General features: G+C 50.6%; 1 protein-coding gene across 3 annotated transcripts in view; it reads left to right on the forward strand.

Moving 5' to 3' along the window:
• Nucleotides 1–25,137, forward strand: part of dhrs1 (dehydrogenase/reductase (SDR family) member 1) — a 133,709-nt gene that overhangs the window by 94,962 nt on the left and 13,610 nt on the right. For 2 of the 3 annotated variants that reach the window (XM_084312961.1, XM_084312963.1), the window contains 3 exons: nt 1,094–1,226; nt 1,996–2,145; nt 13,724–13,793. In XM_084312961.1, the coding sequence (XP_084169087.1) occupies nt 1,094–1,226; nt 1,996–2,145; nt 13,724–13,793 (353 nt within the window). The remainder of the gene's footprint in view (nt 1–1,093; nt 1,227–1,995; nt 2,146–13,723; nt 13,794–25,137) is intronic. The other variant, XM_084312962.1, reaches the window with a different exon arrangement.

Consider the following 25,137-nt stretch of genomic DNA (forward strand, 5'->3'; position numbering starts at 1 on the left):
GGCCTCTGTTTTAACATATTTCTGCTGCTAGGGGCCTCTGTTTTAACATATTTCTGCTGCTAGGAGCCTGTTTTAACATATTTCTGGTTCTGCTAGGGGCCTCTATTTTAACATATTTCTGGTTCTGCTAGAGGCCTCTGTTTTAACATATTTCTGGTTCTGCTAGGGGCCTCTGTTTTAACATATTTCTGCTGCTAGGGGCCTCTGCTTTAACATATTTCTGCTGCTGCTAGGGGCCTCTGTTTTAACATATTTCTGGTTCTGCTAGGAGCCTGTTTTAACATATTTCTGGTGCTGCTAGGGGCCTCTGTTTTAACATATGTCTGGCTCTGCTAGGGGCGTCTGTTTTAACATATTTCTGCTGATAGGAGCCTGTTTTAACATATTTCTGGTTCTGCTAGGGGCCTCTGTTTTAACATATTTCTGGTTCTGCTAGGAACCTGTTTTAACATATTTATGGTTCTGCTAGGAGCCTCTGTTTTAACATATTTCTGGTGCTGCTAGGGGCCTCTGTTTTAACATATTTATGGTTCTGCTAGGGGCGTCTGTTTTAACATATTTCTGGTTCTGCTAGGGGCCTCTGTTTTAATATATTTCTGGTTCTGCTAGGGGCCTGTTTTAACATATTTCTGGTTCTGCTAGGGGCCTCTGTTTTAACATATTTCTGGTGCTGCTAGGGGCCTCTGTTTTAACATGTTTCTGGTTCTGCTAGGGGCCTGTTTTAACATATTTCTGGTTCTGCTAGGGGCCTCTGTTTTAACATATTTCTGGTGCTGCTAGGGGCCTCTGTTTTAACATGTTTCTGGTTCTGCTAGGGGCCTCTATTTTAACATGTTTCTGGCGCTCCTATGGGCCTCTGTTTTAACATGTTTCTGGTTCTGCTAGGGGCCTGTTTTAACATATTTCTGGTTCTGCTAGGGGCCTCTGTTTTAACATATTTCTGGTGCTGCTAGGGGCCTCTGTTTTAACATGTTTCTGGTTCTGCTAGGGGCCTCTATTTTAACATGTTTCTGGCGCTCCTATAGGCCTCTGTTTTAACATGTTTCTGGCGCTCCTAGGGGCCTCTGTTTTAACATGTTTCTGGTTCTGCTAGGGGTCACTACTTCTGCTCCGTCTACGCCGCGCGGATGATGGTGGCGCAGGGCAGCGGCCTGATCGTCGTCATCTCATCCATGGGCGGGCTGAAGTACCTCTTCAACGTGGCGTACGGTGTCGGTAAGAGCGCGGTGAGTCCGGCGTTCCTGGAGTGAAGAAGACTGACTTTCATTTAGTTTAGTTACATATACATTAGGGGTGTAACGATGCGACCTCACTTATTAAATTTTTGTACACATTTCTTTTTTTTTACTTTTCTTTTCATGTCAACGTTCACACGCACAATATACGCTTACCTAGGATTTGACTTGATTCAACAACAAATTTTGAAGTTTGGATTTCTTTTTTTACTGAGGTAGGTAGATTAAATTTTTAGAGACTAAAGTACCGAAAAAAGGTACCATTGGGCACCGGTATCGATTCACAGGTACCGGTCCCGTATCGGTTAAAATGTGAACGGTACCCATCCCTAAACAGGATCTTAGAATTTCGCCCAGCATGCCTTCCTATTAGGGATGTTCGATATTGGCTTTTTTACCGATATCCGATATACCGATATTGTCCAACTCAATCAACCGATACCGATATATGCAGGGTTTCCCCCCCAATTTTTTTTTATAATTTCAGGTAATTAACATTACATATCTCTTGTCGTGGAATTAACACAACATTATGCATACTTTTGACAATAAATAAAATAAGAATTTGTTCTTACTTGCTTGCCTGGGTAAATAAAGGTTAAATAAATGTTAAAAAAAATATATATCATTTTTGGAAAACCGATACCGATAATTTCCAATGTCAGCCGACATTCGGACATCCCTACTTCCTATATTATTGATGTGCCTCCCCAGTGTGACCGGCTAGCAGCAGACTGTATTGATTGATGTGTCTCCCCAGTGTGACCGGCTAGCAGCAGACACAGCGGTGGAGTTGCGCAGCAGAGGCGTGGTCTCGGTCAGCCTGTGGCCCGGGCCGGTGCTGACGGAGCTGGTGATGCAGCACATTGTGGGGAAGGACGCGCCCCCTGGTGTTGATCCCAAGGTAGAGGTAACTTCCTGTAACTAATAACTACTAATCGGCACCCCACACCAAATCAAATCATCACCACCCCCTCTCACCTGTAATCACTAACCTGGGTGTAAAAATGGACCCCCACCTGACCTTTGACTCCCACACCTGTGCAAAACCGCATTCTTCCACCTCAGAAACATAGCCAGACTCCGTCCCACACTCTCCCTGCCAGATGCGGAAAAACTCGTTCACGCCTTTGTCTCCTCAAGGCTTGACTACTGCAACGCACTGCTCATCGGGATCCCTAGCAAGAGCATCCAGAAGCTCCAAAACATCCAGAACTGTGCCACTAGGATGCCGCGGAAATATGATCACATCACCACACCCATACTCCATTCTCTACACTGGCTCCCCGTCTCCTTCAGGATAGAATACAAGGTCTCCCTCCTCACCCATCAGTGCTTCCACAGCAACGCCCCCTAAAGGAACTCATCGCTCCCTCGACCTCCACCCTCTCCCTCCTCTCTAAAGGAACTCATCGCTCCCCTGACCTCCACCCTCTCCCTCCTCTCTAAAGGAACTCATCGCTCCCCCGACCTCCACCCTATCCCTCCTCTCTAAAGGAACTCATCGCTCCCTCGACCTCCACCCTCTCCCTCCTCTCTAAAGGACTTCATCGCTCCCCCGACCTCCACCCTCTCCCTCCTCTCTAAAGGAACTCATCGCTCCCTCGACCTCCACCCTCTCCCTCCTCTCTAAAGGAACTCATCGCTCCCCCGACCGCCACCCTCTCCCTCTAAAGGAACTCATTGCTCCCCCGACCTCCACCCTCTCCCTCCTCTCTAAAGGAACTCATCGCTCCTTCGACCTCCACCCTCTCCCTCCTCTCTAAAGGACCTCATCGCTCCCTGACCTCCACCCTCTCCCTCCTCTCTAAAGGAACTCATCGCTCCCTCGACCTCCACCCTCTCCCTCCTCTCTAAAGGAACTCATCGCTCCTTCGACCTCCACCCTCTCCCTCCTCTCTAAAGGAACTCATCGCTCCTTCGACCTCCACCCTCTCCCTCCACCCTCTCCCTCCACCCTCTCTAAAGGAACTCATCGCTCCTTCGACCTCCACCCTCTCCCTCCTCTCTAAAGGAACTCATCGCTCCTTCGACCTCCACCCTCTCCCTCCTCTCTAAAGGAACTCATCGCTCCTTCGACCTCCACCCTCTCCCTCCTCTCTAAAGGAACTCATCACTCCCTCGACCTCCACCCTCACCCTCCTCTCTAAAGGAACTCATCGCTCCCCCGACCTCCACCCTCTCCCTCCTCTCTAAAGGAACTCATCGCTCCCTCGACCTCCACCCTCTCCCTCCTCTCTAAAGGAACTCATCGCTCCCTGACCTCCACCCTCTCCCTCCTCTCTAAAGGAACTCATCGATCCCTGACCTCCACCCTCTCCCTCCTCTCTAAAGGAACTCATCGCTCCCTCGACCTCCACCCTCTCCCTCCTCTCTAAAGGAACTCATCGCTCCCTCGACCTCCACCCTCTCCCTCCTCTCTAAAGGAACTCATCGCTCCCTCGACCTCCACCCTCTCCCTCCTCTCTAAAGGAACTCATCGCTCCCTCGACCGCCACCCTCTCCCTCCTCTCTAAAGGAACTCATCGCTCCCTCAACCTCCACCCTCTCCCTCCTCCCTAAAGGACCTCATCGCTCCCTCAACCTCCACCCTCTCCCTCCTCTCTAAAGGACCTCATCGCTCCCTCGACCTCCACCCTCTCCCTCCTCCCTAAAGGACCTCATCGCTCCCTCAACCTCCACCCTCTCCCTCCTCTCTAAAGGAACTCATCGCTCCCTCGACCGCCACCCTCTCCCTCCTATCTAAAGGACCTCATCGCTCCCTCGACCTCCACCCTCTCCCTCCTCCCTAAAGGAACTCATCGCTCCCCCGACCTTCTCCTACCATTGTTATGCCGACGATACTCAACTCTTCCTCTCCTTCCCTCCCTCAGATATCCACGTCTCTGAGCGGATCTCGGCCTGTCTGTCCGACATCTCCGCCTGGATGACGACCAACCACCTCAAACTGAACCTAAGCAAAACAGAATTGCTCCACCTGCCAGCCAAATCCTCCCCCCTGACCGACCTTTCCATCACAGTCGAGAATGCAGCTGTGACCGCGTCCCCGACCGCCAAGAACCTTGGTGTTGTCCTCGACGACCAGTTGAACTTCTCTGCTCACATCGCAGCGACAACCAGAACCTGCCGATTCCTCCTGAGCAACATCGGAAGTGTAACTGAGGGGTACAATTCCCTGACTGTATTAATCAAGTATGGTATCATTAAACCACTACCGTCTTATGTACATTATTCTGGCCATACCATACACAAGTATATGATGAGAACTCCTCCACAATGATACGGTTTCCACACAAATACTCGTTTAGAATATTTATTACATCAAAGGTATTATTACATAATATACTTTACTTTAATTGCGCTTATAAGGCAAAGGAATTATGCATAGGCAAATCAATAATGAATGTCCAATTATATCTATGGTACTCAGGGGAGATAGCTGGAGATACTGGAAGGGGGGTACTACCGGTTGTAAGCCAGCAGGGGGAGGCAATGCTCTATGCAAAGTCAATGGGTTCCACAGGGACTTCAACAAGGCACCTGGAGACGGTATATTACTCCCTGCAGCAGCGGATGAAAAGGCAGCTGGTCCCAGTGTGCGCGGCGCACAGATGAAGCCGTGGAGCCTCTCCTTGAGACGGGCTCGAATGATGTCCTCACGGTAGATCCCACACAGCAGCGGGGTAGACGGTTCTCTGCTCCAGCAGCCACAGTCAAAGCAATGAAGAATAATAATCCTGCCGGAAAGTGGCTCTGCAATCACCGGTGTAAATCCTCCGTGGTCGCGGTGGTTCACAGTTGAACTTGACGTTACTATCCTTATTCGCACGCGGCTATAAGTGCTCTATGTAGACGCACAATTACTCACTTCACGTGGTCTTTGACTCGTAATGAAGGCTTACTAGTAAGGAGCGAACGATACGTTGAACAAACGTATTAGGATAACACGACTCTATTTTGGGGCAATACGAGCCCTACTGCACCGCACGTTGCATAGTGGGTGAGACGTCACTTGGGTAACTGAACAAGACTGAACTCCAACTCGAACTGAAAAGGCGAACTAACTCAGTATTCACCTACGCCATATTTATATGTACGGGGAACAAATAGTGCCTATCTCATTTCTGTCGCCGTATCCCTGGGCAGAGCTGGGCATGTTGAGACAAGCCCTGACGGTAGCTTTCAAGTCGGCTCTAGGGGCACGGCACTGGCGCTGGTGGCACGCCATCCAATAGGAGAATGAAATATTATGGTCTGTGTAACTACTAGGTTAAAGGGACATTCCGTGTATATGTACAAAGAATATACAAGGGATATATAAATATTATGCAATATATATCAATCAATAAATACATATATTCGGTTTAATCTGACCCTTTGTAACAGCCGCCCCCTAATTAGTCCCACCTAATTAGCTAAGCAGAGACAGATTAACCGCACTGTCCACTACTCAATGTCCGTTGTGAGGGTAGGCAGGTCACAAAGTCAGGGGTCATGGTCGTCATTAAGCGAGTCGGGGAGCCTTGGCGACTCTATCAGCCTCGCCACGGGTCGGTTGTAGGTCCGCCCTTGGCCGAGCACTTCTGCCACTCTGACCTTCCCGTCGGCACCAGTGGTCACGTTGCTTACGCGGCCGGCCGGCCACGCAGCTCGGGGTAGTGACTGGTCTATGGTCATGACGACTGGACGGGATGAAGGGGGGCTTAGGAGGAAGCGGGCCTGAGACTGCTTTGATCTGTGCTTGGCTGTGCTTTCTCCTCCTCCGTCTGTTTCTCTTGTTTGCTCTGTACCCCGTCTGAGGAGGGGCCGGTCCCGGCCGCCCCGTCAAGGAGTCGCTTGGGGTGCTGGGTCCGAGGTCAGCTACGTCTGAAGCGCAGCTGAGGGGGGTGGAGTTCCGAACTCCCTCTGGTACCCACGGTTCTCTCACGGGCCTCTCGCTTAATGTCAATAGCCTCTGCTGTACGGGGGAGAGGCCGGTGTCGCTCGCCTCTGTGTGTAGGCAGCGTGTAGACATGGGTTGACTGTCAAGTCCGTAGAGGGGGCCCTGGAGCGTCCATCCCAGTCGGGTCTGAACCGCGACTGGGCATCCTTTGGGTCCGACGTGGGCCGCCTCAATTGGGAGAATGAGGTCCGCGTGGTCGGAGCCGATGAGCAGGGTCGGTGTGGCGCCGTCGATAAGCGGTATAGGTAGTTGACGTAGGTGCACATACTTAGCCATCAGCTGTGGGATGGGGTAGGTGTACTGAGACAGGCCTATGTCGTGGCTAGTGAAGACGTTAGTTATACTATACTGCTTCTCGGGCTGGTCCACCGCTGCTATCTCGAAGGAGACCTTTTCACCCTTTATGGTCTTCTGGTCCCTTCTGATGGTGCGTATGGTCATTGTATCTTTGACACCCCGCAGGCCCAACTGGGCTGCTGCGGAAGCGAGAAGGAGAGTCTTTTCAGACCCATCGTCCAGGACGGCGTAAGTGTCCAGGACCTTGTCCTCGTAGCTCAGGAGCACTCTGACCACTTTGAGGAGCACACGGGGGGTCCCGCTATGCTGGTCAATGTGGAGCACTCCTGTTGGTTGGTTGCCTTGGACCTTCTGGTGGGCTCCGCACCGTGCTGTGCGGTAAGCGGCGCCCGCCTGGGCCGCCCCTGCGTGGTAAGCGGCGCCCGCCTGGGCCGCCTCACGCCACTGGTCCACTTGGACGGGGTTCAGTGTCTTATATTCGGCGCACTGTGCCAGCCAGTGTCCGCCGTCGCAGTAGGTACAGTAGGGAGCGGTCTGGTGGCTCTTTGGTGCTGGTGCCACCGCCTCGGCATGGTACATCACCGCGACGGGCCCACTCTGTTGTCCTGGCTGACGCCTGTTGATGTCATGCAGGACCTCCAGGTGGGTGCCACCGCACCTGCTGCACTTCTTTTTCAGGCGGCACTCAGCTGCTAGGTGGCTGCGCGCGCAGCGGAAGCAGCGGCGGTGGTCCTTGGTCCACTGACTCACCTCTTCCGTGGTCAGCTTCCCGATGGTGTCGCATTGGTACAGCCGATGTTCTCCCTCACAGTACTGGCACTCGATCTTCCACTGGTCCTCTTTCGTCGAGGGGGTGTTGTGGTTCCTGTGCTGCGGTACTGATTCGGCTTGGTGCATAACGGTCACCAACCGGCGGTTATCCGTTTGTCCCCGAGGTCCGAGTCTTGGGCTTGGTCCACTCCATACGAACGTGTCGAGTCGTAGGCTACTGACCTCCCTGGCGAGGAACTCAGATAGGTCTAGGAGGGATGCCTCTGGACCGTTGGGGTCGCGGTAGTCTCTCTGCCGCCTGAAGCGCTCTTGTCGGGCGGGAGGGAGCTTCTCTAATATCCTCTCTACGTTAGAGTTAGCGTACAGTTCGTAGATACCCTTTTCCTTTTGGGACCCCAGCATCCCTACCAGGGACTGTACCTTGATAGACAGGTCATCTAATGCTCGGTTGTCTCTGGCTGGGGGGAGACGGTCAATGTCTCTTATCTCCTGTATCACATAGTCCCATACGCGTCCATAACGTTGGTCGAGTGCTGCTAGAGCCGCTGTGTATGGGGTAGTAGAGTTGGCATAGGCCAGCGCTATATTGTGCGCTCGGGGCACCTTGAGGTGCTTCAATAGGGTAGCATACTTGTGGCGTTCATCAGCTACATCAACCATCATTGTCTCTAAGCACATCCGTAGCTCCGTGTACTGTGCTCGGTTCTCATGGGTGAAGTCTGGAAACGTCGGTGTGCCAAGGTACGATGCCATGGATGACTGGCACATCGGTGAGCGTTGGGGAAGAGGCCTCCTAGGCGAGTCTCCTCTTGCGTGTCGTCTTGGGCTGGTACTTGGTGGGTACCGAAGGTCGGGTACCCAGGTGTTGTTCCTCGGGGCTGACGGTGCGTCAAACTCACCCGTGAGTGGAGTCGGGGGTTTGTAGCGCAGGGCCTCGGGGCTAACTTCTGGGCTGTACTGGACCTCCTGGTCCAGAGTACGTTGCTGCTGGTCGGGGCTGTACTGGGCCTCCTGGGCCAGAGTACGTTGCTGCTGGTCGGCTTGACATTCCTCCTCTTCCTCCTCCTCTCCCTCTGCTAGGACCTGGAGTCTTCTGTTCAGTCTCTCGGCGTGGTCCGGTTCTTCCCGGTTGCTGGGTCTCGTATGGACCGGCCGGGGAGGGGGTTCGGAGACGTGGACAGGGTCCTCCTGTTGGCGGGGTTCCGGGTCGCTTCGTCGGGTAGGGGAATGTGTCCTAGACCCATGTCTTGACGATCTCTGAGAGCTCCGTGCGGAGTGAGGGGGTGTCGCCATGGCAACCAGTTTGTCCATCAGCTCCGCCTGCAGCCGGTCGCGCTCTGCCTCGCGCTGGGCATGGGCTGCGTCGCGCGCTGCTTGGCGCTGGGCATTGGCGGCGTCGCGCTGCGCATTGGCGCTGGCCTGGGCGGCGTCGCGCTGTGCGTTGGCGGCGTCGCGCTGGGCATTGGCGCTGGCATGGGCGGCGTGGAGCTGTGCATTTGCGACGTCGCGCTGTGCATTGGCGGCGGCGTGCTGTGCATCGGCGCGGCTTCTCTCAATGTTCTCTTCTGTCTGGAGGCGTCTGGTCTCCAGTCTTATGCGGTCGTCTTCACTCCTTTGTTGCGCCTGGAAGCGCTCTCGCTCGCCTGCAAAATGTTCGCGCTCGCGCGTCTGTTGCGCTTGAAGTCGATCGCGTTCGGTGGAGGCTGCCAGGGTGGCGATGAGTGCTTGCGCCAGCATCTTGTCCGCCTCGCTGGGGGAAGACGCCGTTCGGGGCGATCGGCTCCCGGCAGTACTTGTTGGAGATCCGTTCTCCTGTTGCGTACCGAGGAGATCCATCTCCTGGGTGCGCGTCTCTTCTTGTGGTGGGTCGGGTTCCATCCCGGGAGGGCTTTCTTTATCCTGGAGCTCTCCGGGGACTACCTCGTCGACGTTGTCTGGGGATAAAGTCGTGTCAGTTCCCTCCTGGTCCCCACCGTGAGCTTGGTCAGTTACATTAGAACCCACTAGGGCCTCTGTTGGCGGGGTAGCCTGGTTGATAGGGTCGGACATAATTTTACTATCCGCTTTAGTTATTTTATCCGTATTTAATTTCCCTTTAAAGCTAGGTATTGGACTGACAGCGTATGCCTCTAGATAGGGAGGTGGCTGCCGTCTGCGCTGCGGGCGATCTAGCTTAGGAGAACCGTTTGTGGAGTGTTCGTCATCGGCCATGTCAATATTAATATTATATTAATATTACGCTAATTATTATCCAGGGCTCGAAGGACCAATTGTAACTGAGGGGTACAATTCCCTGACTGTATTAATCAAGTATGGTATCATTAAACCACTACCGTCTTATGTACATTATTCTGGCCATACCGTACACAAGTATATGATGAGAACTCCTCCACAATGATACGGTTTCCACACAAATACTCGTTTAGAATATTTATTACATCAAAGGTATTATTACATAATATACTTTACTTTAATTGCGCTTATAAGGCAAAGGAATTATGCATAGGCAAATCAATAATGAATGTCCAATTATATCTATGGTACTCAGGGGAGATAGCTGGAGATACTGGAAGGGGGGTACTACCGGTTGTAAGCCAGCAGGGGGAGGCAATGCTCTATGCAAAGTCAATGGGTTCCACAGGGACTTCAACAAGGCACCTGGAGACGGTATATTACTCCCTGCAGCAGCGGATGAAAAGGCAGCTGGTCCCAGTGTGCGTGCCGCACAGATGAAGCCGTGGAGCCTCTCCTTGAGACGGGCTCGAATGATGTCCTCACGGTAGATCCCACACAGCAGCGGGGTAGACGGTTCTCTGCTCCAGCAGCCACAGTCAAAGCAATGAAGAATAATAATCCTGCCGGAAAGTGGCTCTGCAATCACCGGTGTAAATCCTCCGTGGTCGCGGTGGTTCACAGTTGAACTTGACGTTACTATCCTTATTCGCACGCGGCTATAAGTGCTCTATGTAGACGCACAATTACTCACTTCACGTGGTCTTTGACTCGTAATGAAGGCTTACTAGTAAGGAGCGAACGATACGTTGAACAAACGTATTAGGATAACACGACTCTATTTTGGGGCAATACGAGCTCTACTGCACCGCACGTTGCATAGTGGGTGAGACGCCACTTGGGTAACTGAACAAGACTGAACTCCAACTCGAACTGAAAAGGCGAACTAACTCAGTATTCACCTACGCCATATTTATATGTACGGGGAACAAATAGTGCCTATCTCATTTCTGTCGCCGCATCCCTGGGCAGAGCTGGGCATGTTGAGACAAGCCCTGACGGTAGCTTTCAAGTCGGCTCTAGGGGCACGGCACTGGCGCTGGTGGCACGCCATCCAATAGGAGAATGAAATATTATGGTCTGTGTAACTACTAGGTTAAAGGGACATTCCGTGTATATGTACAAAGAATATACAAGGGATATCAAACGATATATAAATATTATGCAAGATATATCAATCAATAAATACATATATTCGGTTTAATCTGACCCTTTGTAACAGGAAGGATCCGCCCCTTCCTGACAAAAGAAGCCACTCAACTCTTCGTCCAATCAACAGTCATCTCCCGCCTCGACTACTGCAACGCACTGCTCGCTGGCCTCCCGGCCACTGCCACTAAGCCTCTTCAACTCATTCAGAACGCAGCGGCCCGCCTGATCTCAAACCTACCGAAGTCGGCCCATGTCACCCCACTTCTTAGGGACCTGCACTGGCTCCCCATTGCTGCACGAATCCGCTTCAAGGCCCTCGACCTAGCATACCGTGCGGCAAAGGGAACCGCTCCCGCCTACCTCCGGTCAATGGTCTCTAACTACACACCCTCAAGACCCCTACGCTCTGCATCTTCTGGCCGCCTCAGACCTACTCCTATCCAAGCTCCGGGAGGGTCATCAAAGAGAAGTCGCCTATTCTCAGTCCTTGCCCCACAATGGTGGAACGAACTACCCACCCCAGTTAGGACAGCCGAAACACGTCCAATCTTTCGCCGTCGACTAAAGACGCACTTCTTCAACCATTATCTGAATTAAAAAAAATAAAAAATTTAAATAAATCTAACCCTAACTAACCGTACTGTCATGCACTTGTCCTAATAAACCAACCTACACTGTAGCACTCAACACTTTGATGAACATTGTTGCTCAGCTGATAGAGTTGTGCCCTTCCTGATGGCTTGTCGTACAGAACTTGTAAGTCGCTTTGGATAAAAGCGTCAGCTAAATGACTAAATGTAAATGTAAAGGACCTCATCGCTCTCTTGACCTCCACCCTCTCCCTCCTCTCTAAAGGAACTCATCGCTCCCTCCCTCGACCTCCACCCTCTCCCTCCTCTCTAAAGGAACTCATCGCTCCCTCGACCTCCACCCACTCCCTCCTGTCTAAAGGAACTCATCGCTCCCTCCTCTCTAAAGGAACTCATCGCTCCCTCGACCTCCACCCTCTCCCTCCTCTCTAAAAGAACTCATCACTCCCTCGACCTCCACCCTCTTCCTCCTCTCTAAAGGAACTCATCGCTCCCTCGACCTCCACCCTCCTCTCTAAAGGAACTCATTGCTCCCTGACCTCCACCCTCTCCCTCCTCTCTAAAGGAACTCATCGCTCCCTCCTCTCTAAAGGAACTCATCGCTCCCTCAACCTCCACCCTCCTCTCTAAAGGAACTCATTGCTCCCTGACCTCCACCCTCTCCCTCCTCTCTAAAGGAACTCATCGCTCCCTCAACCTCCACCCTCTCCCTCTTCTCTAAAGGAACTCATCGCTCCCTCAACCTCCACCCTCTCCCTCCTCTCTAAAGGAACTCATCGCTCCCTGACCTCCACCCTCTCCCTCCTCTCTAAACAAAAGGAACTCATCGCTCCCTGACCTCCACCCTCTCCCTCCTCTATAAAGGAACTCATCGCTCCCCCGACCTCCACCCTCTCCCTCCTCTCTAAAGGAACTCATCGCTCCCTCGACCTCCACCCTCTCCCTCCTCTCTAAAGGAACTCATCGCTCCCTGACCTACACCCACTCCCTCCTCTCTAAAGGAACTCATCGCTCCCTCGACCTCCACCCTCTCCCTCCTCTCTAAAGGAACTCATCGCTCCCTGACCTACACCCACTCCCTCCTCTCTAAAGGAACTCATCGCTCCCTGACCTCCACCCTCTCCCTCCTCTCTAAAGGAACTCATCTTTCCCCCGACCTCCACCCTCTCCCTCCTCTCTGGACACTCAAACACACTAAAACCCAAACACAAGACACACCTCTGCACCTTCTGCTCAGCTGCTCCTAGGCTGTGGAATGCCCTCCCCGACCATCTGAGAGCACCACAGTCCGTTGAGGCTTTTAAAAGGGGACTAAAACATTTATTTTTATCTTTATCTCCTTTCATGTAGCACTTTGAGATTGTTACAATATAAAGTGCGTTACAAATTGAATTCATTATTATTAGAGACATTTAGTTAAGAAATCCTCACTCACAATCTTTAACACATTGACGGCCACAGGGATTAGACGGGGCCCACTCTATAAGGCCAGCTATGCGTGGCCTCTACAAGGTTTAACTATGCGTGAGGGTGTTTGTAGAGCTAAATCTATATTTTAAATTATTGCTATGTGTCCATTCTCATTGTCAATTGACACTATAAACCTTCCCTTCAATATGCCTTAAAGAAATACGTTCCCATTTTATAGCGTGATGAATATGAGCGTTATATGGGATTGGTCTAGTATAATTCCTGCAAGGCTAGTTATAAGGCGCTAAGCTAATAACGTTAAATCGATTGCCGTTTCGGCCATACACAAGCTAGAGATAAAAATCTAAATACATATGATCGATATCATGTTCCACCATGAATGCATGAAAGGGGGGGGGTGGGGGTGGGGGACGTCATTTCTGATCATTGATTACCAATAACGGCATTTGTTATTGTAGCCTCATTCACTGATCGGCTGGTTGGCTATGATAACAAGGCCTGATCAGCATGAAATCTACGTGAAATCGTTCTTACCTGTGGCCGGTTGGATCCCAAAAAGGATTTCCCAGTTATTGATCGCCATCTGGTAGATCTATATGTCCATTGGCTGATGCTATATTCTTATTCCGCGTCGCAAAAAGTTTTCCGGGCTACAGGCATAGCTTTAGGCTAACAAAAAAGTCTACCCATGATGAAGGGAAAAAAAGTGACATCAGTCTGTAACAGGGAACACTGCATTATCGAGACAGCGCCACTACCAGGATCTGGCCGGTAATGCACTTTTCCGAATCTCAAGAGTAGGGTATATCTGCAGTGCCGCTCCGTGACATTGAGTAGGTTATTAAAATGCAATAAAAGGAAAAACAAGTTTACCACGTATATATATATGGTTGGCCCTTTAAGCATGGAGCCGAATCACTTATATATACGTGGTTGGCCATGAATGTGTTAACTGATTAAATAGCAAATTTTCTGTTAATACAACTGGATTCCCTTTTCTTTTCTTATCTCAGATCAAGGACGTATTCGCCCACGGAGAAACCACAGAGATGAGTGGGAGGTGCATTGTTGAGCTGGCAAAAGGTATAATTATTACCTCGAGTGCACATTCACCTTGTACCCACTGAAGACCGTTTGGTAAAGGGGCCTATTTCAATTGTGATCATTTGGGGGTCATTTCCAGTCCATCCGGAAAGCACCAGATGAAACATGTTGGTTACCGTCGGTAGTGTGATAGTAAAGGGTTAACCTTCTGTAGTGTGGCAGTGAAAGGGTTAACCTGCTGTTATGTGGCAGTGAAAGGGTTAACCTGTGTATTGTTGCAGTGAAAGGGTTAACCGTTTGGTAGTGCGGCAGTGAAAGGGTTAAAATCCAGGGATGTAAAGTACTTGCGTAATTGTACTTTGTTACAATACTTAAGTACTGTTTTGGGGGATTTGTACTTTACTCAAGTATTATTAGGTTTGTATACTTTTACTCAATTACATTTCAGAGAAAAAAAACATACTTTTTACTCCTTACATTTAAAATGCAGACCTACAAAGTACAAATCTCGCAGGTCCAACCATTTTAATTGGTATATTTGTTTCTCTGGCCGAACTAACGTTATCGTTATTAATCCTGCGGCCGCGCTTTATTTTAAAACAGCCAATCACATCCCCATCAATGGAAAATGAACCTGCCCATACCCATGCTGATTGGTCTTTGTGCAAGACTAGAAAGCGGGGATCTTTGATTAAACACCTGCTATCAGAAGAATAGACAGTCAGAGTGACAAGCTACAGAAGATGGCCACAAACGATAGTACGAGTGATGAAGAGGACGAAACAGAACATTTCATTGCCCTGGAATAAAAATAGTTTTTACTTTTACAGTACTTAAGTACATTTAAAAGTAGAAACTTTTTTACTTTTACTCAAGTGTGTTTTTAGCCAGATACTCTGACTTTTACTTGAGTCAGATTTTGAGACGGTACCCATACTTTCATTTAAGTATAATTTCTGGGTACTTTTTACACCCCTGTTAAAATCACGTAACATACAATTGTTGACGTTCTCACGGTGAGGGGAAACGCATGACTTCTTCTTCTGTGGTTTTCTGGGAAAGCTTGACAAACGCTCTGTGCTGCCACCACTGGTCTCCAATAAAACACATTACTATCACTGTTAAATGGTAAATAAAATGGTAAATGGCTGCATTTATATAGAGCTTTTATCCAAAGCGCTTTACAATTTGTGCCTAAATTTTTTTTACACATTCACACGAGGGCAGAGGCAACCATGCAAGGTGCCAACCTGCTCATCGGGAGCAAATAGGGGTTAAGATAGGGGTTAAGTGTCTTGCTCAAGGACACTTTGACACACTGCCCAGGAGGAGTGAGAATCGAACAGGAACCTCCGGATTACCAGATGACTGCTCTACCTACCTCGCCCCCACTGTTAACCCGTCTGATCTTATTGGTGACCAGAGAGACTCAGGCTTAGCTTCTTCCCCCAGGCCATCAGAACACTGAACACTGAACTCTCCACTCACAAGTACACATGAGCACACGCACATGCTGCAATCGCTCGCACACAAACGGTCACTTTAAAACGTTAAAGGAACGAGGAAAATAAAGGTCACTTTAACACTTTCAGCGCCAGCCGTTTTATCCATCCTTGTAGTCAGGGAACAAACTTAACTTAACATAAACAACATAAGGAATATTAGCATAATTTTGAGTGGACTGAAGGAATGAGTCAGCGTTAATAGTTTTAAATGCAAATAATTTATTGAAACATAGAAGTGGGGTCGGGACACACACACACACACACACTGTGTTTCAACTCACCACCGCCGCATCATATTGTAGTCTGTCTTCAAACTTCCACTCCTCTCGAAACTTTTTTATATTTGAATATCAACATTATCTGTCCATCCTCAGTAATCCTCAGTTTACTATAATATACTCCTGTCCTGAGTCCTGACTAGTGACTCCGTCGTCTTTCCAAACGCACGCACACACACACACAGGGAAGGGGAGAGTGCCCCCCCCTCATTTCCCTTTCCTCAGTGATGTTCAATATGGCTCTGCCTCGTCTGATCATCAGGATTAGCTTGTTAGCTTACGTTAACGTTGTAGTGATTGGTACATAAACGTTAATTTCGGGCGATGTGGGCATAAAGGAATGGCGACGGTGCAAAGCATGTAGCTGCATTGGACTCGTTGTGAGAAGAAAAAAAACACCACAGACTTATTTTGAGTCTGTAGGCGCACTGCTGTGTTAACGCTGCTGCTCTGTTTTCAAGAAACACTGAGTGGGCGGATATCATATGACTCGCGCAGTTGCTACAGGGTTTTCAAAATAAGAGTATCATATGAACCTGAACGTTGCTAGCTGCCGGAGCCCAGATATTATGACTGGAGCTGCGCTTGGGGCGGCAATGAGACCCGCACAGGATTTTCAAAATAAGAGTATCGATATGAACTAGACGCCAGCTGGCGGGCAGACTATTATTTTTAGCCGCCAGATGGTAAATCTACACGCATTTGGCGAATGGCGTGTACTTATTTTGTTCCCTGCTTGTAGTCAATGGGCCACGCTTTAAAAGATAGGGATTTTCACTGTGCGTCACGATGTTTGCAGGGCTATATCTATATTCTATAATTATAGCTATGGAGACAAACTATGGCTCATTTGACAGTCACTATCTATCGTCCAACATGTAAAAACGAGTACATTTTTTCATGTTCGCGTGTTATCCCGTGGTGAATATTGTATAGTTTCAGAGTGATCCTGGCAAATTCCTGGAAGCTGAGTTATATTTCGTATTGCATCGCGTCCCGCTCTGAGCCTTACGAGATACTCCTATCTCCTGTGATACCTAATGTATCTCCCACGAACAAAAACACATGCACCCCACCTGTATGGGGCCCCGCCCCTTATGGTGGTACCGCCCATATAACCATGACCCTGGTCATGAAACACCCTTCCTCTATTTTCGTCCCAGCGTATTGGATGCGTGCACCATACGAGCTAGCGGAATGAAAAGATTAAGGAAGATTAATAATGTTGGAAGCTTACCGGAGGTTGCTGGCCCCTGGCATCTTCGACGCATGTTTTCGGCGACACGACGGGCCTGTGATGTTCCTCGTTTGATGACTGCACATCGAGGTTCAGCTGTACAAGGCTGGCTGTCGGGCCAGCTTGTACTCAGGTAGGCCCTGTGTCTTCAGGCATGGGTATTAGTGTTAGTAATGCTGGTTTGTGTTGTTAACACAACCTTGTTGTGTGTTGGCGCCAGGGGCAAGATGGTTTGGTGAACGTTCTCTGCAGGGAACGGTTTCCAAGCTGTCTTGGGCGTGCTGCTAAAACATCTAAAGCTATGCTAACATGCTATCGCTACTGCCGCATGCTATCACTACTGCTAATTGCTATGCTGTTTTAATGTCTCCGCCGTGAGATGTTGTCACTCTCCCGCCTCTTGCCCGGTTCATCAATGAAGGTCAGTCGGTAGCTGTTGTGGGGTTTTGAGTTCTATTTACCTTTTTCGGGTAAATGGGTTGACAACGGGGTAGGTCGTGGCTAGGTTCTAGCCAGGTATTACCTTGTGTTCCGGCGGGGTTTGTTGAACGGTGTTCCCATCTGGGTTGGCGTCGGGTAGTGGGGCTATGGGTCCAGCCGACATGGTAAACATGTTGCGTGTCTGTGCACAGGCAATTGTTGTCTTGGGTTCCACATTGCCTGGCGTTAGGCTGCAGTAGTATAAGGGCAGGGCCGCTTGGGAGAAATGTGAGGCCCTGTGCGTTTTTAGACGCGAGGCCCCCCATCTCCTGGGGCGGCCCTGTGTAGGGGGCTATTGTTTCATTTTGTCACTCTGCTATGAGAAGGTCTGTCTTGCTACAGCTTTCTCTCCTCTCAAACCATTCATACTGACGGTCAATCGGTATACTGGGGGAGTAGTGCGGGGGGGGGGGGCTTTGTTTACCTTTTTTGGTAAATGGGCTAAACTAGGGCTGGTGTTCTGTTGTGAATATTTTGAATGAAGACGGGTCTGGTCCGTCTCCCCTTAAACTTTGTGTGTATGGGTTTGCTCATTCTACAGTTTTTGTGGTTTAGCTCTTTTTATTCATTTAACCTTTTCATGGTCCACACCACAGTGGAGGGTGCTGTTTGCAATCACCACTGGTGTTCCATGTTAACGTCAGTCCTTTGTTTTTGATATATTGAAACAATGCCCCGCCCGGCCGACACCATGGGTCGGCCTGGCGAGATGGTGTCTGGTGGAGGGGCCTTGAGGGCCGGCCGACGTCGACACATCGCGCACGGTGTTGGTAAACCACTCCGTCGAGGATGTTGACGTTATTAGCTTTGACCCAGCCGCAAGCTATAACCGCTCAGGGTTCCCCTCTCCGCAGGGGATTTTGGTCTTCTGCTGGAGCGCGGGCGGTATTGTCCTAGGCCCTACACCGCCTCACACCGCGCAGCCAGAAGAAGAGAGAGCACGGCCTCGTCAGCGGCGATGACGGGGCCCTCGACAGGCGGCCATGTTTCCCCCGCCAGTGGTGCCCTGGTTGGAGAATCGACAGGGTATCGCGAGGCCGACAGTCTTGGCGGCCGAGGGATCGGCCATTTTGGGTGATTTCGGTGTTGGTAAACCACTCCGTCGTCATTTTGCCGCGAGCAGCCCGCTCCCCGCTCAGTCCGCTTTCTGTTACCCTCAGAAGCGGGGCTCTGGGTGTGTTCCTTTGGCTGCGGGCCGCGAACCTTCTTGAAGCGTATGCGGCCCCATTCTTCGCTTCTCATGGAGACAGGGGCTGACACCCAGTTGATGGCTGAGCCTGGGTCTGTCCGTGAGAATGTTGTGCTGTCAAGCGGCTCCCACACCTTGAACTGTGTTGGTTGAGCCTGGTGTTACGTCTGTCAACTTAAGTGTTGTCAGCAGGGGGGCTCGAAACCTTTTGAGGCACACAGTGCGGGCTTCCCCGGCCTCGCCTTCGCCAGGCCAGGTATCATGTTGGTGCTCCCACTCCTGGAATATTGGCAAGTGGTCGCAGCTCACATGGTTTGGGGTGGTAGTGATATCACTGCAGGGCTACGGTGTGTAGGAACCCATGGGGGCCTTACACCTTGCATGTCCGGCTGCAGAACAACTCCTTCAGCATGTTCTGGAGGGGTGTTCAGTGGGGGGGCTTTTTTGATCGGAAGCCCCCCGTATCAGACAGGCCCTTTTTCTGTCGGGGTTCCCCCTTGGGTGCGATTGCCTCGTGGGTGGTGTCAGGGTCAGGTGTTCCGACACGGAACGCGCTCCTCGCACGATTCCAGGGTTGTCTTCGCACAGCGGGGGGGACCGGGCCAACTATCTACAGTTCCTGGCGGACCTGCGCCACGTGACGGCGGGTGCGTTGGGAGTGTCGTCACATATGACTACGGCAGTACCATATGTCGAGGTAGATGGAGAGAATGGTGAGGCGGGGACTTGTGTTTACACAACCCCACCCGTTTTCAGGTTTGGTACAGACCCTGTTGTCGGGGTCTCCAGCAGGGACAGCTCTGGTCGACGAGATCCAATCTCTGTGGACGAAGCAAGCCATCGTCGTGGCGTTCTCCTCCCGGTGTTCTCTGCCCGAGAAGTCGGGAGGGAGGGGTGTAAGACCCAGGCTGGACCTGTCCCATGGGAAGGTTCAGCATTTTTTGGATCGTCTCCTACCTGTTGAACACTGTCAGGTGGGGGTCTGGTTCTCCTCCATAGACCTGTAGGATGCGTATGCGCATCCCCGATCTTCCATCCTAGGGCTTACCTACGCTTCCTTTGCAGGGTTAGCGTATGAGTACCAGAGGCTGCCGTTCGGTTTTCTCTGGCTCCCCGCATCTTCACCAAGTGCGTGGAGGCCGCACTGGGGCCTCTGCGTCATCCGGGGTTACGGAGTGTTCTGCCCTGATGACGTTCTGGTCCTTCGCGGTCAAGGTGGATCGTCAGGTCTCGTACCAGGCAGGTCTCTACCAGCCTGGGGTTGCTGTAGACTGGATGTAGAGTATTCCTCTTCCCAGTCAACGGTTGGAGGGCTATGGGCATCCATCTCAGAGCGTGTTGTCAACACGCTCGGGAGGTTCCGTCCTAGGACGGTTACGGCGCTGTCTCACGTCGCGTTTTCACCGACGCCTCCCTCGCTGGTGATGCGTCGGGCCAACGCAGTAGGGGGCAGCTGGCAAACCATGCTGCCCGGTCTGCGCTACGTTCAATGTGTTGGTGTTGAAAGCGGTCCTTCTGGTCCACAAATGGTGTTGATCAGGACGGACGATACGACGTCAGTGTCGTGTATCGACAGACAGGGAGGAGTACGCTCCCCCTGTCTGCACCAGGCGGCGGGCGGCTGGCTATGGACGTCCTCCATCTGCGCGGCCTAAGGGCTCCCCACATCCCCGGCAGGGAGAATGTGGGTGCAGGTGTACTGTTGCGGGGCGGCCCTCATCCTGACGGGTGAGGATTGCGTCTGGACATGGCCAGGCAGGTCTGGGACCGATGCCGTGCCGCCAGGGATTCTTCCCCATACATCTGTTAGGTCAGTTGTTGGGACGGGTACGTTGAGGGGCGCAGGTTCTTGATCCTGATGGTGTTACCATCTGGAATGCGCATGCTCCCTCCACTGTCGCGCTTACGCGGGCAGATGACGTATGTTCCAAGTGTGGTGTAAGGCGGGGGGCCAGGACTCAGTCTCCTGCCCCCTGGTTGCTGTCCTTAGTTACCTCCAGTCTCTCCTTGATAGACTGTCGGCTTCGACGGTGAGGGTATATGCAGCAGCTATATCCTCCTATCATGAGGGGTTTGAGGGGATGTCTTGTTCAGCCACCCTCTTGTGAAGCGTTTCCTGCTTGGCGCTCGACGCGTTAAGCCGGTGCAACGCTCCTTGGCTCCGACTTGGGATCTTCAATTGGTCCTCGGTCGGTTGTCCTTGGCCCCGTTTGAGCCGCTCGAGCGGGCGCCGTTGGGACAGCTGTCCTTCAGGACCGCGTTCCTTCTGGCTGTCACTTCCGCTAAACGCGTAGGTGAGCTCTGTGCTCTCTCGGTACATCCAGAGTGCCTGTCTTTTCGGACCGATTGCGGTGTCACTCTGCGACCTAATCCTGCTTTCGTGCCTAAGAATATCCGGAGTTCCTTCCGCTCCCGGGATATTGTGGTTCAGGCGTTTCGTCCTCCTCCTCACACTGGTGAGTTAGATGCGGGCCTTCACCTGTCATGTCCAGTCCGTGCTTGGGGATTTACCTCAGCCGTACTCAGGATTTCAGGGTTACCGACCAGCTTTTTGTCTGTTACGGTGGGGCTCGTGCTGGTAAGGCACTGTCGGAGCAGCGCCTGTCCCATTGGTTGTGCGAGGGTGTTACCCTCTGCTACACGCTGGCTGGGCAGGATCCCCCTGGGGGCGTCAGGGCGCACTCCACTCGTGGGGTGGCTGCCTCTGCCGCTCTCCTGGGTGGGGCCTCGGTGGAGGCCATCTGTGCTGCAGCTTCATGGTCCTCCCCGGGCTCCTTTGTAAGGTTTTTCCTCATGGACATGACCGGGGGTTCTGTCTCCCAGGCGGTTCTGGGGTCTGTGGCCTTTCCTGCTTCCCGTCCTTTGGTCGGGTAGCAGGAGTGTATGGGTATGGGCCGCAGTGTGTTGAGTCACACGTGGTTCCGCCTGTACGGTGTGTTCAAGGGGTTCTGGCTCCCTCTTGTTCGCATTCAGGTGGAGTTGACTGCGCCCCCCCTTCGTTAGGAAGGATGGGGTGACAGGGCTCCCCGCACCCCTTGATGTGGGCTTACGGGTCCTCAGGGGGTACATCTGTCGGGTCTCGCGCCCGCTCTTCCCCATTATCTCGTAAGGCTCAGAGCGGGACGCGATGCAATACGAAATATAACGATAGGTTATGTAGATAACCTAGTTATATTAGTATTGGCTAAGCGTCCCGCTCTGCGCGCCCTGAGTTCCCTCTTGAGGGATCTTTTCCTGGGACGTGTTTTGGCGAGGAAGGGTGTTTCATGACCAGGGTCATGGTTATATGGGCGGTACCACCATAAGGGGCGGGGCCCCATACAGGTGGGGTGCATGTGTTTTTGTTCGTGGGAGATACATTAGGTATCACAGGAGATAGGAGTATCTCGTAAGGCTCAGAGCGGGACGCTTAGCCAATACTAATATAACTAGGTTATCTACATAACCTATCGTTATGGAGCGCTATGTGAATTTTGCTAAAGACGTTCGCGTTGCTCGCCTGGACACGTTATTATTTCAAAATCAAAGGTATATAATAGGTATTATGTTTCATCATGAATGCATCAAAGGGGGGGGGGGGGGGTCGTTTTTTGATGCTCTGATCGTCAGCAACGGTATTAAAAAAAAATACTACATACATTGATCGTTGCAATCGATGTGAAATCATTGTTGGATCAAAGTAGGATTGATGTCGGCGGCTGGGTGGCGCAGCGGAGATTGCGCTCGTCACCAATGTGAGAGACTCCGGTCTCGAATCCAGGTGTCAGCATTGCCTCCAGCTTGGGCCAGCCATCATACTAACTCGTTTGGCTGAGTTAGCGGGAGGGAAGCTGATGGGTGGTAATCTGGCGTTGTGGACAGCGACTCCTACAGGTCAGGTCTGGGCGCCTGCACAGCAAAAGACAGGAAGTGGTGAAGGCAGCGTGACCTCCCACGTGTTACACTTCACCAATGAGAGTCCGCGCTGTCAGGTGAGAAGAGAGCCACAGGCTGTCTCCACATGTGTCGGAGGAAGCATGTGGTAGACCTCAGGGCTCCCTAGACCGACCAGTAGGGGGCACATGTGCACAACGACCAGGTAGGGGAGGGGGGGAATTGGCATAACGACAAAAAATTGGGATGGGAGGAAAAAGCCCAGAAAATCAGGCGGAGAAAAAGGATAAATAAAAATAAAAATAGGATTGATGTCATATAGTCCTTACCTTTACTAGGAGGTATCCCAAAAAGAATATTCCAATTGTCTGATTGCGATTTACAGTCTTTTTTTTTTTTTTTTTTTTTTTTAATATTTTTTCCCCTCCATTTTCCTCCGATTTTCTCCCATCCCAATGTTAGTCGTATGCCAATTCCCAGTCCCTTCCTGGTCGCTGCGCACTTACCCCCCACAGTCAGATCATCTGGGAGAGTGGAGGCTACCACGTGCTTCCTCCGACACACGTCCAGCCAATCACCGCTTCTTTTCACCTGGCAGCGCGGATTCTCATTGAGAGGGCGTAGCGTGTGGGAGGATCACACTATCCCCCTCAGGTCCTATCCGCGCTTAGCAGGCGCCCCGACCGAACTGTAGGAGTCGCTGTTTACAACGACCCGGACCCACCCCGCCAGCTTCTCCCACCCTCTAATACAGCCAATTGTATTAGTGTGAACGGCCAGCCAAGCTGGTGACAACCCCGGAGCTGTGAGCTGGATTCGAACAGGCGAATCCAGCTCACAGCTCCAGGGTTGGTGACGAACGCAATCTCCGCTCGGCCACCTAACCGCCCAAAAGGCGATTTCCAGTATTGATGTCCATCGGGTCCTTGACATGAACTGGCACAAAATATGCATGCAGTGTGCTGAACACGTTTCAAAGTGCTCTGATGAAGCGATTAACTTGGCTTGGTCTAAATTCTCTGCCCGGACCATATATAATGTAACACACAGTGTGAAATAAGGTTGCAAAGGGTGGGCGATACGGCCACCTAGCGTCTCAGAATGAGTCCCAATGATACACCGAGGTCCGTGAGACTAATGAATAAAAAATTCGAATAAAAGAAAAAACTATAAACGATCGAAAACCCGACTATACTGGCGCTCAACGCATGGCGAGATAACCCGACTATAGTCGTGGTTGGCCGTGAATGAGTTAAGGAAAGAACCAATGTGGTTCTTGTATAGTATAGTTTAGATATAGCAAGCATAAGGATATAGAGTCAAAACTGTATATTGTATAGTAGTGTACATAGGACCCAGTGCCTTAAATCCGTAGCTAACATTGTATTGCACTATCTCAGGACTTTAGCACGTCTATTTTATCATGCCTATTTTATGTCTATTTTATTACCTGTTTATTATGTCTATTTAATTATTAGTATTTTTGCACAATCAAAGCGGGCATGGCCACCCGCATTTCACTGTATGCCCTGGTATGTATGTGACAAATAAACCTCTTGAATCTTGGTGGCAGCACTGAGCACATTACTATCACTGTTAACCTGTCAGGTCAAGGTGCTGATCTTATTGGTGACCAGTGGTGGCAGCACTGAGCACATTACTATCACTTAGTGTTAACCTGTCAGGTCAGCGTGAATACTTTACCCAAGGCAGTTGTCCTTCCGCGTTCGGTTTGCGCACCCTGATTGGCCTCTCAGCACCCAATCACGTTAGCCCTACTATCGCCACACTACTCGCTCAATATACTACTATCACTCAACTCGCTACCGCCGTGCATCAGCTTTCAGTTCCACAGTCCTTGCCCATTTCCTCGTATTGTTTTCATCTCCGCCGTGCATCATATACTAAAACACTATCACTCAACTCACTATCACTCAACTCGCTACCGCCGTGCATCATATACTAAAACTAAAACTAACTATCGCCTAACTCGCTACCGCCGAAATGCTTTATGTCAATCTGTTCTGTTATTCCTTGATATAGACTTTATTCTGTCAACCTTGAATACTAATCAAAGTATTTTTAAATGCTTTATGGCTAATAAACTAGACTAAATATAGCCTATAGAACAGATTTTTACAGCCTAACGTTAATATAGAGAGGTGAAAACAATACGTTATTTATATTGATGTGATGCCGATTGATATGAATATCGCGTTACGTTAATATAGAGAGATGAAAAAATACGTTATTTATATTGATGTGATGTCGATTGATATGAATATCGCGTTACGTTAATATAGAGAGATGAAAAAATACGTTATTTATATTGATGTGATGTCGATTGATATGAATAGCGCGTTACGTTAATATAGAGAGATGAAAACAATATGTTATTTATATTGATGTGAGAGATGAAAACAATACGTTATTTATATTGATGTGATGTCGATTGATATGAATAGCGCGTTACGTTAATATAGAGAGATGAAAACAATACGGGGAAATGGGCGAGGACTTGAAAGCTGATGCACGGTGGTAGCGAGTTGAGTGATAGTAGTATATTGAGCGAGTAGTTAGGCGATATGCGATTGGGCGCTGAGAGGCCAATCAGGGCGCGCAAACCGAACGCAGAAGGACAACTGCCTTGGGTAAAGTATTCACGTGTCAGGTCACGGTGCTGATCTTATTGGTGACCAGTGGTGGCAGCACTGAGCACATTACTATCACTGTTAAACCTGTCAGGTCAAGGTGCTGATCTTATTGGTGACCAGTGGTGGCAGCACTGAGCACATTACTATCACTGTTAACCTGTCAGGGT

Source organism: Notolepis coatsorum (genome assembly GCF_963971535.1).
Source record: "Notolepis coatsorum genome assembly, chromosome: 4".
Lineage (NCBI taxonomy): Eukaryota > Metazoa > Chordata > Actinopteri > Aulopiformes > Paralepididae > Notolepis > Notolepis coatsorum.